The following is a 17,857-nucleotide window of genomic DNA, read 5'->3' on the forward strand; positions in this document are numbered from 1 at the left end:
TGAACCTAAAAAGTATGAGTGTCCGATAATACTCGATCACCCCCTATGCCTATGCGAGTAGTTACCACAGAACGCCGCTTCAGCATTATATTATTCTGTTTTCAAAACTGAGAAAGTGTTTCTCAAGGCACGGCACTGCTATGTCTAAGGCGTCTGCAAAGATAAGTTATACCAGCCCTTTATATTATCTGTTAATAGATAGTTCCTATGAAAGTTTTTAGGTATTTCTTGTTTCAAAGCAAATATTTACCTGACTGTTGCTGAAATTGTGGTATATACAAAGGAATCTCTTAATGACTGACATCTTTTTCATTTTATGGCATTTATTAAGCTATTACATAGGTTTATATTTGAATGATTGTGTACAGAATGTCTCAAAACCTTTAGGGTCACAGTAATAGAGATTTGAACTATCCTAAACAGATTATTACTATTTCAGGAATCAATGTTCGGAAATAAATATTTAAAGCTGTAAGACGTAGTAGAATGAAAAATGCTACTCAGAGACCTGAATGTGAACTGCATGCGTTTAACAACAAACAGCTGCCTAGCATATGACTGCTGGTGACACTACATAGGAAAACAATACATAGTCGTCTTTGTGGTGCCCACGGTGGAGTAAACCGATGTCTGCGACTCATGCTCCGTTGCGAAGATGGAGCATTAGTCGTTGCGAGAACTTGCTGACAGGCGTTTAATCTATGGTGCAATGGGATGTAGTGCTCGGAGAGCCGAACAAACGAGCAGACAGAAAGTTTCACAACAGGTGCCATCCTAACTAGAAGAAATTTATCACCACGGACTGAAACTTAGCTGCGTCGTTCAAGCCACAGACGGCTTGCCACGCTTCTAGACAATGAGTAGTTTGCAGAGTTTAATTTTAGGAAATGGCGTTGGGTGGCGTGGGAGAAGATTTATGAAAAACTTCCGTCAACTTCTCTCTTGTCTGTGAATTGCGCACTTCGACGAGCATCGTATGGAGTCTTTTGTTAGAGCAGAAAATATCTCCCTGTTATAAACAAGTGCAAGTATACATTGTCATTATTTTCGTTATACTCATTGCAGACGAATTACTGCACCTGTGATTTAAATCGGCCGTTTACGTGTCCATGACAAGCAACCAGTCCCTATTTGATATGATTTATTGTATAACATGAATACTGCAAGCTGCAGGTGCGTCCGTACGTTGGCAATATACATCTAGTGTGGCTTAAAATTAATCACTCATTTCTTTAACTTATGCTCAAATTTCCATTATTTTCACCAGACCGTGATGCACTTAGTCCAGAAAATAATGTTCCTACAACACCTCCATCGATAAGCCGTCAGTGGTTCCAGAAGTAGTTAATGGTAAATAAATCGTATCAAATTAGAAAAAGGGACTGGTAGGGTGTCGTAACTACATAAACGACCACTTGCCAGAATTATCAGATGTAGAAAAATAACAGAAAATGTGGGCAACTAAATTATATTATACAGGGTGTTACAAAAAGGTACGGCCAAACTTTCAGGAAACATTCCTCACAAAGAAAGAAAGAAAATATGTTATGTGGACATGTGTCCGGAAACGCTTACTTTCCATGTTAGAGCTCATTTTATTACTTCTCTTCAAATCACATTAATCATGGAATGGAAACACACAGCAACAGAACGTACCAGCGTGACTTCAAACACTTTGTTACAGGAAATTTTCAAGATGTCCTCCGTTAGTGAGGATACATGCATTCACCCTCCGTCGCATGGAATCCCTGATGCGCTGATGCAGCCCTGGAGAATGGCATATTGTATGACAGCCGTCCACAATACGAGCACGAAGAGTCTCTACATTTGGTACCGGGGTTGCGTAGACAAGAGCTTTCAAATGCCTCCACAAATGAAAGTCAAGAGGGTTGAGGTCAGGAGAGCGTGGAGGCCATGGAATTGGTCCGCCTCTACCAATTCATCGGTCACCGAATCTGTTGTTGAGAAGCGTACGAACACTTCGACTGAAATGTGCAGGAGCTCCATCGTGCGTGAACCACATGTTGTGTCGTACTTGTAAAGGCACATGTTCTAGCAGCACAGGTAGAGTGTCCCGTATGAAATAATGATGACGTGCTCCATTGAGCGTAGGTGGAAGAACAATCAAGACATCACCAACAATGCCTGCCCAAATGTTCACAGAAAATCTGTGTTGATGACGTGATTGCACAATTGCGTGCGGATTCTCGTCAGCCCATACATGTTGATTGTGAAAATTTACGATTTGATCACGTTGGAATGCATACTGACGAAAGTAAAATGAGCTCTAACATGGAAATTAAGCGTTTCCGGACACGTGTCCACATAACATCTTTTCTTTATTTGTGTGTGAGGAATGTTTCCTGAAAGTTTGACCGTACCTTTTTGTAACACCCTGTATTTCAGTACAATTGATTCCGCACAAAAGGGAAGCGACCATTATTTTACGAAAAACTCATTTTGTCACTATAGTGAGAATGTCAGTGTTAAATCCCAACTTTTTGGCTTACGCTTCTCAGTTCATGGGGTATTAAATTAGCTGCTCTTGCAATTTCGCTAAGAATGCACTGAACTGGCCCCCTACAAGACCTCTGTACGTCTGTTGTCGTCTGTAACCTCCAGCAGGTTTTATTTGCTGACATAGTACATATCCGACACAAAATACAGCGGAGAGAAGTACGAAATCCACTCGAACCTTGTAAGTATGTCGATCGAGCACGGTTTTGTTGGCCAGACAGCTCACAAAATTCCATCAATGATAGGAAACAGCTTTGATAAATATCTTCCATTTCCTAAATGTACGTGTCGTGAAACACATATCCTCTCAGCGCTAGGAAACGTCAAACGCAAGCTCAGATTTGAAGACAAGTAAGCACATACCCGTACGTGAGCATCGTTGTGTCCGGAAGGACTGATACTCTGCAAGACACCGTACGGTGCGTGGCAGAGGGTAACCTAACCACTGCTAGTCATTTCCTTTCCTGGTCCACTCGCAAATAGAGCGCGGGGAAAACGACTGTCTATACACGCCCGTATGAGCCGTAATTTCTCGTATCTTATCTTCGAGGTCCTTACGCGCAGTGTATGTTGGTAGCAGTAGAATCGTTTGGCAGTCAGCTTCAAATACCAATCCCTTAAATTTTCTGAATAGCTTTTCTCGAAAAGAACGTCGCCTTGCCTCCAGGGACTCCCTTTTGAGTTTCCGAAGCACCTCCGTAACACTTGCGTGTGGTTCGAACCTACCGGTAACAAATCTAGCAACCCGCTTCTAAATTGCTTCGATGTCTTCCTTCAATCCGACCTGGTACAGATCCCAAACACTAGAGCAGTACTCAAGAATACGTCGCACCAGCGTCCTGTATGCGGTCTCTTTTACAGGTCAACCACTCTTTTCCCACTAAATAGAAGTCGACCATTCGCCTTCCCCAACTCACGTCTCATGTGCTTGTTCCATTTCATATCGTTTTGCAACGTTACGCCCAGACATTTAAACGACTTAATTTTGTCAAGCAGGATATTAGGAATAGTGTATCCCAACATTACAGGTTTGATCTTCCTACTCATCCGAATTAATTTGCAGTTTTTCACATTCATTCACCACACTAACCCGAAATTTTGTCTAAGTCGTCTTGTATCTTCCTGTGGTCACTCAACTTCATCAGCAAATAACCACAGTTTGTCGCCCAACCCGTCCTCAAAATCATTAACAACAGCAGTCCTATCACACTTCCCTGGGGCACTCCTGACGATACCTTTGTCTCTGACGAACAGTCGCCGTCGAGGACAGCATACTGGGTTCTATTACTTAAAAAGTCTTCGAGACATTCACATATCTGTGAACGTATTCCAAATGCTCGCATCGTCGATAACAGCTTGCAGCGGGGCACCATGTCAAATGCTTTCCGGAAATGTAAACCGGCCTCTGTGGCCGAGCGGTTTTAGATGCTTCAGTCCGGAACCGCGCTGCTGCTACGGTCGCAGGTTCGAATCCTGCCTCGGGCATGGATGTGTGTGATGTCCTTAGGTTAGTTAGGTTTAAGTAGTTCTAAGTCTAGGGGACTGATGACCTCAGATGTTAAGTCCCATAGTGCTTAGTGCCACTTGAACCATTTTGAGCCTGTTGCCCTCCATGCATTTTTCGCAGTCTCTCATTTGACAAAAGGGCAAGCTGAGTATCGTACGAGCGATGCTTTCTAACACCATGCTGATTCGTGGACGTAATCTTTTAATTCTCAAGAAAGTTTATTATAATCGAACTGAGAATATGTTCAGGGATTCTGCAGCAAACCTAAGATAGCGATATTGGTCTGTAATTTTGCGGGTGCGTTCTTTTAGCCTTCTTATATGCTGGAGTCACATGCGCTTTTCTCCAGGCGCTTGGAACTTTGCGTTGGGCGAGATATTCACAATAATTGCAGGCTAGATAAGGAGCCAATACAGTTGCCAGCTGAAAGCAAATATAAGCTATAAGTTGGCGATTCATCTGATAATAAATAGGCAACCAGTCCCTTTTTTAGTTTTTTGACTGGTTGCATATTTATTACCAGATAAATCGCTTTTTTTAGTTTATTGACTGGTTGCATGTTATTACCAGATAAATCGCACAGTTTAAATCACAGTCGCAGTTCGTCATCCACAACGGATATACTGAAATGTGCTATAAAGTTAACGCTAACAACTGAGGTGGCTGTGTGTCCTACGGTAGGGTCACTTGTATTGGATCCGTCTAAGAGTCTTCGGAAATTGGGAGATACATAAGGACTTACACTGAAGTTCGTTAGTTACGTACTTTTTGTCTCTCAGCATATGTAGCTATCCAGGATGTATGCAACAGTTTCAGAGGGAGTACAAGAAAGGTTAAAGTCCTACGAGAGTATGGCTCTACCAGTGCTAAGTGCGGTGATATGAGACGCGAAAATGTCAAGTTCCACACCAGTGGTAGGAAATCGAATGACGCAGATAGAACCATCCCTTCCAAAATATTGGGTTTTGTAAGCTAGGATCTCTGTTCTCCACGTTTCCTTGAGTTGGGTACAAGCGATAGATCATGCGTGACGGATCTCAGAAAGTACCATGGACCTCTCAGTGTGTGCTTTTCTCCATTCGTCTGTTGCCGCGAGGAAGGGTTCCTTGCCTCTTTTGCTACAAATAGTATCAGTAAGTGTCGCCCGTATGGCGTTTGGTGGGAGCGGGGCTGAGCGGTGTTCCATAAGCTGCATGGTGGAGGATACCATACATTATTGCTATTCATTCCCTTTCATGTGCCACTCGCAAATGAAACAAGAGGAAAACGTCTCTCCGCACGCTTCAGTACTAGCCCCGATTTCTCTTATCATATATTGGAGGTCTTTGTGCGAGATTCTGACAGTATGATGATTGTGCAGTATGCCGCAGATGTCAATCTTCTAAATTTTCTCAGTAGAGTTTCACAAAAGGAACGTCTTCTTCCCTCCAGGCATGTCCATTTGATTTCATGGACCTCTTCTATAATACTCGTGTTTTGATGGAACCTTCTGGTAACTTTTCAACATTGCGCCTTGATATTTAATAGCTCTGTGAAGCAGCTCAACAATAACTCTGTTTCCCAACACTACAGGATTGTTACCACAGCCACCTTCATTGGCTTACGTTTTCCGAAATTCAAAGCAAGCTGCCTTTCATCACACATAACAGAAATTCTACCCAAGTCATCCAGTATCCTCCTAGATTCACTCAAATACAACGCTTTACGGTGAACAACTGCGGTAAGAACCGAGAGATGTGGAATAATGGTTAGCACAATGGACTCGCATTCGGGAGGACGACGGTTCAAACCAGCGTCCGGCCGTCCTGATTTAGGTTTTCCATGGTTTCCCTAATTCACTTCAGGCAAATACCGGGATGGTTCCTTTGAAAGGGCACGGCCGACTTCCTTGTTCATCGTTTCCTCATCCGATGGGACCGATGACCTCACTGTTTGGTCCCCTCCCCCGAATCAACCAACCAACCAACATTGTTAACAGCAAACAGTCGCAATCTCCTGTTCCCCCTACCCGTAAAATCATTTACGTGTATAGGGAATGAGAGGGATCCTATTATACTTACCCGTGGCATTCCTAATGGCACCCTTGTCTCTAATGAACACTCGCTGGCCAGGACCACGTACGGAGTTCTGCTACTTAAAATGTCTTCAAGCCATTGACATATCTGAGAACCTGTTTGTATGCTCGGACTTTCTTAAGTTTGTAGCGTGCCAGTGTGTCAAAGGCTTTCCAGAAATCTATGAATATGGAATGTCCCTCTTGCCCTTGAGCCTTCGTTGTCAGGAAAGGGCAGTCTGAGTTTCGCAAGGACGATGATTTCAAAATGGGTGTTGATATGCGAATATAAGCTTTTTCCCCCACGGAAAATGATTGAATTTGAACTTAGAATATGTACAAGAATTCTGCAACAATCAACGCTATGGATATTGCTCCGTAATTCACTGTTCCGTTCTATTAGCATTCATATTTGCGGTACCTATGGAAGTCACCTACGCTTTTTCTCCAGCCGCTCGGGAATTACCGCTGGACGATAGATTCTCGACAAGTGTAACGTAAATATGGAGCCACTGCCGATGGATACTCCCTGTAAAACCGAGTTCAGATTCCATCTGGATCTGACGACTCATCTCTTTCAGCACGTGTCCTGAAGATAAAATCAACCTATCAAATTATATGCGTCCCAGCGTAGATCTCTTCAAAAACTGCCTTACAATCTATGTGAATAGCATGTGCTATGTGTGGACTACTTTTTCAATATGATTCCGGTTATTTGCAAACTAATGTAGAAATCTTTCACCGCAAAACACAACTGGTTTAGTGCCAAAGATAGCATCCTGCTATTGTGCTTTCATAATGCTGTCAATCAGCAGCGAAAATGTAGTTTGGCTACGTTTCCCGTGTCTGAAAATGTAGCACACAATTTAGTGATACTTTCAGCGAAAGTTGAACATTTAGATTGGAACACATACTCTTTGCAATTTTTCTCTCGCAGCGTTGCTCTTCATTTCTTGCCGGCTTCCTCTATATGAAGTACAGTGATTGTTACTTTTATATTCAACGGAATGCTGGAACTGAAACTTATCTCATCAGTACAGTGGGTGCCTGCGGTACGAACAAAATCTGATTCCTAACAGAATAAAGATGACAGTAGACTCTCAATTGAGAGAAGCTACATTGAGATTTCCGTTTTGCAGTCAATATACGGGCGCGGTCGGAAAGTGTCCAGCCCGGCATAGTCACCGTAATTTCTCGCACAAACAACACCTACTTTTATGATGATCCTTTGCGGGTATATAAGTCAAATTTCGCGGCTCCAGCTTCGCTAGTTTTGCCGGTAGGATGCATTGTCTACCATAGAGTAATCAAAATGGCGAATATCAAGAGAATCCGGAACCGTGCTGTGATCGAATATCTTCATTTGAAGGAATGACGCCCAAGGAAATTGCAGAAGACAAGCGGAAGTGCTCCGTCTTAAGCAACAGTGAAAACCTGTGTGTCCGACTTCAAACGTGGAAGAAAGAGTGTGGAAGATGCGCCAAGGAGCGGAAGGACTGTCATCGTTGTCACTAATGAAACTATGACTGTAATTCAGGATACGATTTTGTAGGGTCGTCGAACAACGTTGCAGCACATTGAAACCACATTTGGAATCTCCGATGGGTGGCCGTGCTCATGAACATTGTCGTGCATATTTTGGGAATGCGGAAAGTTTCAGCTCGTTTGGTCCCGAAAGACTAGAATGCAGATCAGAGACGGGAGAGTGTGCATTGTTGTGAATAAATCGTCCTCCAATTTGAAGCGGAAAAAGGCAGCTTTCGTGCAAGATATGTGACAAAGACGAAACTTGGGTTCACCACTTTCATCCTGAGCCAAAAAACAGTCAGAACAGTGGACACATCCTTCATCCCCTACCCTAAAAAAAATTCCGGGTGCAAAAATCAAACGGTAAGGTGATGGCATCGGTCTTCTGGTATACAGAAGTAATTATGGTGCATTACTTGCAAAAGGGTGTAACTGTCAATGCATCACACTATTGCACCCTCCTGCGCCGTTTGCGAGAAGAGAGAAAGAAAAAAAAAAGAAAGAAAAAGACCTGGAAAACCGGCACGCGCAGTTTTCATGAGGACAACGCCCCAGCGCACAAAACCCTAGCAACACTGGAAAGTCTGCTGTGACTGCGGGTTGTAATTATGACGTCCCCACCATATTCTCCAGATTTGGCTTCATCAGACTTTTTTTCTTTTCCCAAACCTAAAAAAGGAACTCAAAGGACGACGATTTGACAATGATGATGCAGTGATTGATGCTGTGAACGCTTGGTTGGACTCGAAATCGGAGACTTTTTATTTGAGTGATTTGCAGAAGTTATCTGAGCGTGCCCGCAAATGTATTAGTGTACATGGGTATTATATCAAAAAATTAATTGGTGTTATGAAATTTCTGTCATTCTTTATTTGTTAGGTTAGAAATCTCTCTTCCCTCCTCGTACATTGTCTTTAATTACTCTAAATTTGAGTCAGTGCGGAGATCATTTCTTAAACATACCTAATAGATTTTTTCTCCACCTATCTGCGACGATATTGTCTCGTTTCTAATGACTATCGTTTCGACCAGATGTTAGCGCTAACCGTCCTTACCTCCTTGAAAAACTCTGAAACTCTAATTGCGTTTCTACGTAGAACGTATAAAGGAACAGTCGAATGAAAACGTCGCAGATTGAAACGTCCCCTTAGAGAAATTATTGAATTACTGTCCTGATAAACCTCTTACATTATTTGATTTTCAAACAGCTGAGCAAAACTGAACGTACTCAGACATTTCGCTCTTTACCTATTCTGATCAACACTAAACTGACACACAATATTTTTAGCGCAACGCCGGGCCCAACACTACAATAGCAAATATTACAACAATGCCACCCAGCCACAGACTGCACACAGCACAGCCAGTGATTTTCATACAGAGCGCTATATGGCGTTACCAATATAAAAACCTAAACAGCCTACTTACAAGATGTAAGAAGTATGTTAATTGTTTAGTATTTATAAATTAATCGCCACCACTGTTAAATATATTTACCCTACTGTGAGACAAGGTGGACAGTGCCTGCATGGAAAAATGTTGGCAGTTGCGTGCCGAACCGTGATCATACCCTGACGTGTCCGAAGCAAATCGACGGCCACAAATTTGTTTCTTCACGGCTCCAAAAACATGTAAGTCGGGCGGTAGAAATCTAGACTGGATTGCGGATGTGTAAGGGTTTCCCAGTGAAATTTCTGCAGCATAGTCGAAATAATCTCCAAGCATGTGGACGGGAAGTTCTTACACATCCTCCATACAGTCCCGACCCGTCCCCATGCAACTTCCACATTTTGGAGTCCTGGAGAAACACATTAACCACCGTCGATTTACATCGGATGAAGAGGTACATGTCTGGGTACAATCATGATTGCCTGAGGAACCACAAACATTTATCCAAGAAGTCATTTACCGCCTTGCCTCACAGTGCAATGAACACATTAACAGTTATACCGATTACATTTCAAGTAATAAAAGTCTAATTTCTTTCTTTTCCATATCTCTGTTTTCATTTTTCTGCCCCTTACACTTCACTCCAAGAATGCCCAGTGTATTCATTCTGAAATCGCTACCAATTTTGCAATGTCAGAAAGATCATTGGCTTACCCGGTTACACATTTTACAGCACATTGAATTTGCTGTGCTACTGGTTATTCTTATTAGCAGTGTTATAAACTTAAAATATTCGTTTTATTTTAAGGAAACTAAATAATTATGCCTGTAATTACCCTAAAATTTAAGGATACTCTTGAATACAAATCATGACTCTTGTTTGGAAGTCCAAAGTGAAGGAAAATATCTTTGTGGCTACCAACTATCGGTAATCAGTAATACATTTAATACGATAGCTCTATCAGAATGATGAGCGTTAAGAAAACAGTAATTTCAGGCCATATTTTTCTGACCTTAAATACACGGGATATTTCAAAAAGAATATCGTATTTATAAGCTTTGTAATTTTATTAGCTTTGATTTACATCGATGAATTATAAATGAAACAAAATCAACTCCAGTAGTTTGTCGTGCAACCGTTATATTCGAGTGCAATATGTCGCACAGCATAAACACAGTTGGCAGATTCCTCCCAAACCATGGTTACCACATCTAGAGTAGCTGTTGCAGTTAATATCTCGAAATCCTCAACACAGAACTCACTGAAACTGTTACGTCGCATTTAATTTTGTTGGCTGATTTCTTAACCCCAAGTGCGTCTCATATGCTCAACATTTTGGTTCGTCAGTTCTCACCGTCCCATGCCCTACAACCTATTTTCAGAGTGATGTTAACATGCCAGAGCCTTAACGATGACAGTCATATTTAGAGATGCACTATGATCTGTAATTACAGATAAAAGGCTTTCAAACAGTCAAATTCCAGAGATTATCTATTCAGTTTCGCCATCTTTACTGCCAGCGCCACAAGTGACAATTTGACATAACAGACCCCGATGTTCTTTCATCCTAGTGCTGAATAATTTCTATAAACCAGCTAAGAATTGCGGTATACGCCGCTATTCTTTTTGTGATACTGTGTATGAACTGTTTACTCGATTCATTGGGAACGAAAAAGTTCAGGAAACTAAACGTAGAAATGTTTTACTGTGTGTCCCAACATATAAGTGGTACGCGCGCGCGCACGATGAGAACTTCTTTTGTTTCTCTCCCTTTTCGCCTTATCTGTTATCTCAGGTGACAAGATGGCGGCCATACAGCGGAGGAAGACGTCGTCCGGCTCTGACGTGGACGCCGTGCTGTGGTTCGTGATCCTGCCGCTACTGGCGCTAGCTGCCAGATAAGCTCGTCGCCCGCGACGAGCCACGAACCCCTGACCGCCGCCTGGAGGCCGGCGCCAGCCTCTCTTGTCGCATCGCCGGCGACGGCGCCAGTGCCATTCTAAACAAGAAGTTTTTCACCAGTCGTGACTTTTGTCCTCCCCTTGTGCCACAGAAGTATTTCACTATTGCTTGTATTCTGACCCGATCCCAGTGTAAATGTATTTTAAGGACAATACCGGAACTGTAATGAATAGAGTATGGACTTGCAGATGATTCTCTTTCGTAGGTTTTAATAAAATGTTTACTGAAAACTGAGACTCTTGACTACAGTGTCAGAGCCGCCTACATCGTTCGACGAGTTCTCTGTTCGTCACAGTTAATCATTCTCTTCTGAAGCAGAGAAGTCCGATGGGAAACTTAGAGGCCCACGTAAGGAGAAGAAATTTGAAATCCTGTACATCAATATTTTAATTCGATGTAACTGTTACAAATTTTAAACTTTAAGCTTCAATTATTGACATTTAAAAAACATTTAATTACATTTAGGATACTATATTCAAACGTTGTAGCCACTCTAATTTTCTTCTTCGTTAGCTTAGCATCAATTATGTAAAGACCATAATTTTTATATCCTATGTTATCATGAGTAAAAAATGTGTACATAGCATCTAGATATATTGATTCGTAAAGAATTCCATTAAATCTTGAACTGGTAAATATTTTTATAACATGACTTTTTAATGTGGAAAGTCTTCTTTAAGCTGAAGCATCAATTTTGGGCTTAAAATTTCGCAGTGCTGGAGAACACACATGAATTAATAAGGTAAGGTTGTGCTCAAGCCGAAGACTGCTTGTAGACAGCAATCAAGACGCAGAGGAATTAAAGACATTGGCAGCCACCGGGCATTGATTTATATAAATGGGGCAGGTAGAAAATTTATGCCAGACCAGGATTCAAACCTTCGTCACAAATTACATCATCCAGTCATAGTGGTCACCACGACCGCGCAGAGTTCCCTCCTGACATACCCAAATGCTCAACTACACAACACACTACAATATAGTGGCCGTGCTCATTAGCCTTATTACTGGCCTCATCTCGCCGATTCAAATAAGGGTTCGAGCTTAGTGTGCATCTGCACTGAAGGTATCATTGGACGACACTGCCTTAATTATAAACAACAGATATAGAACACCATAATATTCTTCTCGGCATATTCCGGGTGGAGGTGGCACGACCTTAATTTTCTCCGACCATTAAACGTATTTATCCGGCCAGTTAGAGGGGGACCTGCAGTTTTAACTTGGACTTCGAGCCAAGGAAGCATATAACTAGCTCCATTTTTCATCGATGCGATGTATCCACGTCGATTTTCAAATTCGGAACTGATCCTATAATAAAAAAAATTATTGCTACTTGCTACTATACAGTCCATGCCTCCCCCCCCTCCCCCTCCCCCAGCCCATGAACCATGGACCTTGCCGTTGGTGGGAGGCTTGCGTGCCTCAGCGATACAGACAGCCGTACCGTAGGTGCAACCAAAACAGAGGGGTATCTGTTCAGAGGCCAGACAAACGTGTGGTTCCTGAAGAGGGACAGCAGCCTTTTCAGTAGTTGCATGGACAACAGTGTGGGTGGTTGACTGATCTGGCCTTGTAACACTAACCAAAACGGCCTTGCTGTTCTGGTACTGCGAACGGCTGAAAGCAAGGGGAAACTACAGCCGTAATTTTTCCCGAGGGCATGCAGCTTTATTGTATGGTTAAATGGTGATGGCGTCCTCTTGGGTAAAATATTCCGGAGGTAAAATAGTCCCCCATTCGGATCTCTGAGCAGGGACAACTCAACAGGACGTTGTTATCAGGAGAAAGAAAATTGGCATTCTACGGGTCGGAGCTTGGAATGTTAGATCCCTTAATCAGGCAGGTAGGTTAGAAAATATAAAAAGGGAAATGGATAGATTAATGTTAGATATAGTGGGAATTAGTGAAGTTCGGTGACAGGAGGAACAAGACTTCTGCTCAGGTGAATACAGGGTGTAAATACGAAATAAAATAGCGGTAATGCAGGAGTAGATTTAATAATGAATAAAAAAAAATAGGAATACCAGTAAGCTACTACAAACAGCATAGTGAACGCATTATTGTGGCCAAGATAGATACGAAGTCCATGCCTACCACAGTATTACAAGTTTATATGCCGACTAGCTCCGCAGATGACGAAAAGACTGATGAAATGTATTACGAGATAAAAGAAATTATTCAGATAGTGAAGGGAGACCAAAATTTAATAGTCATTGGTTACTGGAATTCGATAGTAGGACAAGGAAGAGGAGGAAACGTACTAGGTGAATATGGAATGGGGGTAATGAATGATAGAGGAAGACGCCTGGTAGAATTTTGCACAGAGCGTAACTTAATCATAGCTAACACTTGGTTCAAGAATCATAAAAGAAGGTTGTACACATGGAAGAAGTCTGGAGTTACTGAAAGGTTTCACAGAGATTATATAATGGTAAGAAAGAGATTTAGGAAACAGGTTTCAAATTTAAGACATTTCCAGGGGCAGATGTGGACTCTGACCACAATCTATTAGTTATGAACTCTAGATTAAAACTGAAGAAACTGCAAAAAGGTGGGAATTTAAGGAGATGGGACCTGGATAAACTGACTAAACCAGAGGTTGTACAGAGTTTCAGGGAGAGCATAAGGGAACAATTGACAAGAATGGGGGAAAGAAATACAGTAGAAGAAGAATGGGTAGCTTTGAGAGATGAAGTAGTGAAGGCATCAGAGGATCAAGTAGTTAAAAGGCGAGGGCTAATAGAAATCCTTGGGTAACAGAAGAGTACTGAATTTAATTGATGAAAGGAGAAAATACAAAAATGCAGTAAATGAAGCAGGCAAAAAGGAATACAAACGTCTCAAAAATGAGATCGACAGGAGGTGCAAAATGGCTAAGCAGGGATGGATAGAGGACAAATGTAAGGATGTAGGGGCTTATCGCACTAGGGGTAAGGTAGATACTGCCTACAGGAAAATTAAAGAGACCTTTGGAGAAAAGAGAATCACTTGCATGAATATCAAGAGCTCAGATGGGAACCCAGTTCTAAGCAAAGAAGGGAAAGCAGAAAGGTGGAAGGAGTATATAGAGGGTCTATACAAGGCGATGTTCTTGAGGACAGTATTATGGAAATGGAAGAGGATTTAGATGAAGATGAAAGGGGAGATATGATACTGCGTGAAGCGTTTGACAGAGCACTGAAAGACCTAAGTCGAAACAAGGTCCCGGGAGCAGACAACATTCCATTAGAACTACTGATAGCCTTGGGAGAACCAGTCCTGACAAAACTCTACCATCTGGTGAGCAAGATGTATGAGACAGGCGAAATACCCTCATACTTCAAGAAGAATATAATAATTTCAATCCCAAAGACAGCAGGTGTTGAGAGATGTGAAAAATACCGAACTATCAGTTTAATAAGCCACGGCTGCTAAATACTAACACGAATTCTTTACAGAGGAAGGGAAAAACTGGTAGAAGCCGATCTCAGAGAAGATCAGTTTGGGTTCCGTAGACATGTTGGAACACGTGAGGCAATACTGACCCTACGACTTCTCTCACATAATCGATTAAGGAAAGGCAAACCTACATTTCTACCATTTGTAGACTTAGAGAAAGCTTTTGACAATGTTGATGGAATACTCTCTTTCAAGTGCTGAAGGTGGCAGGGGTAAAACAAAGAGAGCGAAAGTCTATTAACAATTTGTACAGAAACCAGATGACAGTAACAAGAGTCGAGGGGCATGAAAGGTAAGCAGTGGTTGGGAAGGGAGTGAGACCTGGTTGTAGCCTATCCTCGTTGTTATTCAATCTATATGTTGAGCAAGCAGTAAAGGAAACAAAAGAAAAATTCGGAGTAGGAATTAAAATCAATGGAGAAGAAATAAAAATTTTGAGGTTCGCCGATGACATTGTAATTCTGTCAGCCAGCAAAGGACCTGGAAGAGCAACTGAACGGAATGGACAGTGTCTTGAAAGGAGGATATAAGATAAACATCAACAAAAGCAAAACGAGGATAATGGAATGCAGTCGAATTAAAACGGGTGATGCTGACGGTATTAGATTAGGAAATGAGACACTTAAAGTAGTAAATGAGTTTTGCTATTTAGGGAGCAAAATAACTGATGATGGTTGAAGTAGAGAAGATATAAAATGTAGACTGGCAATGGCAAGGAAAGCGTTTCTGAAGAAGAGAAATTTGTTAACATCGAGTATAGATTTAAGTGTCAGGAAGACTTTTCTGAAAGTATTTGTATGGAGTGTAGGCATGTATGGATGTGAAACGTGGACGATAAATAGTTTACACGAAAAGAGAACAGAAGCTTTCGAAGTGTGGTGATACAGAAGAATGCTGAAGATTAGATGGGTAGATCACATAACTAGTGAGAAGGTATTGAATAGCATTGAGGAGAAGAGAAATTTGTAGCACAACTTCACTAGAAGAAGGTATCGGTTGGTAGGACATGTTCTGAGGCATCAAGGGATCACCAATTTAGTATTGAAGGGCAGCGCGGAGGGTAAAAATCGTAGAGGGAGACCAAGAGATGAATACACTAAACAGATTCAGAAGGATGTAGGTTGCAGCAGGTACTGGGACATGAAGAAGCTTCCACAGGTTAGAATAGCACGGAGAGCTGCATCAAACCGTTCTCCGGACTGAAGACCACAACAACACAACAGTTCAAGCGTATCTTTGTACAATTCACTCTATAATATGACCGCTACATACCTGCTCCTCAAACAACTACCCACATTTCACATATCCATAACGGATAATGTACACAGGTGACACACATGACAACGGTGTTAATACTTAGGAAAACAAGAGGCGACAACTCATTATGTAACGAGAAAGATGTCATGAACTATCGACTACAAATTGTACATAGTTTTTTTTCCCTTCCAAGTTATATACCGAAAACGTAACAAAATTCTTCTGTAGTGTATGATTCTTTCTTGAACCAACATGCTATTCTCCAGTAACTGCACGTAAATAGCGTGTATTACGATAAAATATATCTCATTTAATTAGACTGCTTGCCATTCTGTCAGTAACATCAACAGAGGAAGGGAACTACCACCAAAAGTCAAATGAAAGCCATTTTGTTTGCCAAAGGTACTGATAAATATTTATAGTTTTAGCATTAACGAAGTAATTTAAGCTCTATGATCAGAAGAAAACTAACTGGTTAGCTGCTCATTGGCCAGCAGTCTGTAGGTAACTGACACGAGGACCACAGCTGCATTCTGTCATACTTTTCTGCTGCGAAGCGATAATTACGAAGGAATGTTATCATATTAATAAGAATGGGATAACGTGACGATGGAAACACAGGACGACGTTCAGTGGAAATGATAAATTTGTAGTGGAAAAAATAAGGTTGTTCAGAAATACTAATGGTCGTGGAGGAAGGAAAAAACACACAGAACCTTTCTGTAGATTGTCCTACATTGACAGACGTGACTAAGGACGCTACCATTCCTTGCATATTCTGAGCAGAAATTGGTTTCACTGTAGCGGTTGAACATATGATACATAATAAATTTATCAATACATTTTGGCGGCTCCGTTGTTCCTCTTCAAGAGATACTATCCCTACAAATACGGCAACCCTCTGTTAAGGGGAATCTGGTATTACGGTACTCAAAATAATCTTCGGTCTACAGCCCGTTTAAAACGGAGTTTAACGATCATTTATTAAAACTGTCAGACATAACGCTTATAAATTAACCATTCCCTCTGCTCTTGGTGCTATAACTGCTCTACCATGTTGAACCGTTATTAAAGTTGTTCTGAAGATCTTATGCTCCTCTTTCTGTTCACACACTGTTGTCACTGCTCTAACTTAACATCAAATGTCCTCATGTGCAATTAACTCAAGAAGTTTCCACGCAGTGTTCATCAAATAGTTCCACAACACCTTTTCACGCCGGCACGACGACACTTTAACGCACGGAACAGTCTCTCTCAAAGATAACTTCAGCTTGCACGACATCTACACACACCATATTTAATGCTCCATCCGATGATAAATCACTGTTTTCCACTTTTTCAGTTTACTGACTTTGATAAAACCCGCGAACTGGGGCACGCTTGCATTACGGATTACTTTCATCTGTCAGCCTCCACCCTCAACTGTCTTCGTCTCCTCTTTCGTGTAAAACGCTCATTACAATTGATCCTAACTGGGCATAGCACTTAAATAAATCTATTTGCGTTAAATTATTACATTTCATATGTTTTCATAATGTGAACTATTTTACAAACAACACCTTTTGATAACAGAATGCATTCAGACATTAATTACCGGTGGATTAGCAGAAAATTAGTCACTAAATGATTGAAAAAATAATTTGCACTTGAAACAAAAGAAGAAGTAATGGCACCACGTCACCCACTCAGAACAGAAAATCGCAGGATATCAACATTTCTGTCTCACGTTTATCGCATTTAACGAGAGATTGTCATCACTCGAGAGCGTGCTGAAAAGTAATACCTCCGAATTTTTTTATAAAAATAAAAGATTTGTAAATAATATTAATGTTATTAACATTTTGCAGTTTTATTCCTCGTGTCTGCATATTTGTTGCGCTCTGCCGCTTCCAATTTAAGATGAAACTGTGTAAGTATTTAGGTACGTGAGAAACTCCGTGCTGTGATCTAGTCACGAATTCTTCGTGGTCGCCACTGTCCTTCGCAGCAAAATGGATGTTCACGGTACCGACAGACGTCTCTAATGCGGTCCCGCTGGTTCTTTACTTTCAGCTGAAAGGCTGATTTGAGTGCGGTGTTCTACCCGTAGGTAGCGCTGGTGGTAACTGTGTGTACGTTTACAAAAGCCATCCGATCAATAAAGAAACAGTCATAATGGCAACACACCTGTACGACGTAGCAAGGTGCCGTAAGACTTTAGTTG

The 17,857-nt window shown here is 41.5% G+C and overlaps 1 protein-coding gene across 3 annotated transcripts in view; it reads left to right on the forward strand.

Moving 5' to 3' along the window:
• Nucleotides 1-11,592, forward strand: part of LOC126484068 (hemicentin-2-like) — a 1,942,222-nt gene extending 1,930,630 nt beyond the window's left edge. For all 3 annotated transcript variants that reach the window (XM_050107431.1, XM_050107430.1, XM_050107432.1), the window contains one exon: nt 10,790-11,592. In XM_050107431.1, the coding sequence (XP_049963388.1) occupies nt 10,790-10,896 (107 nt within the window). In that variant the 3' untranslated portion in view covers nt 10,897-11,592. The remainder of the gene's footprint in view (nt 1-10,789) is intronic.
• Nucleotides 11,593-17,857: the final 6,265 nt, after the last annotated feature.

Source organism: Schistocerca serialis, chromosome 6 (genome assembly GCF_023864345.2).
Source record: "Schistocerca serialis cubense isolate TAMUIC-IGC-003099 chromosome 6, iqSchSeri2.2, whole genome shotgun sequence".
In the NCBI taxonomy this organism is placed as follows: Eukaryota; Metazoa; Arthropoda; class Insecta; order Orthoptera; family Acrididae; genus Schistocerca; species Schistocerca serialis.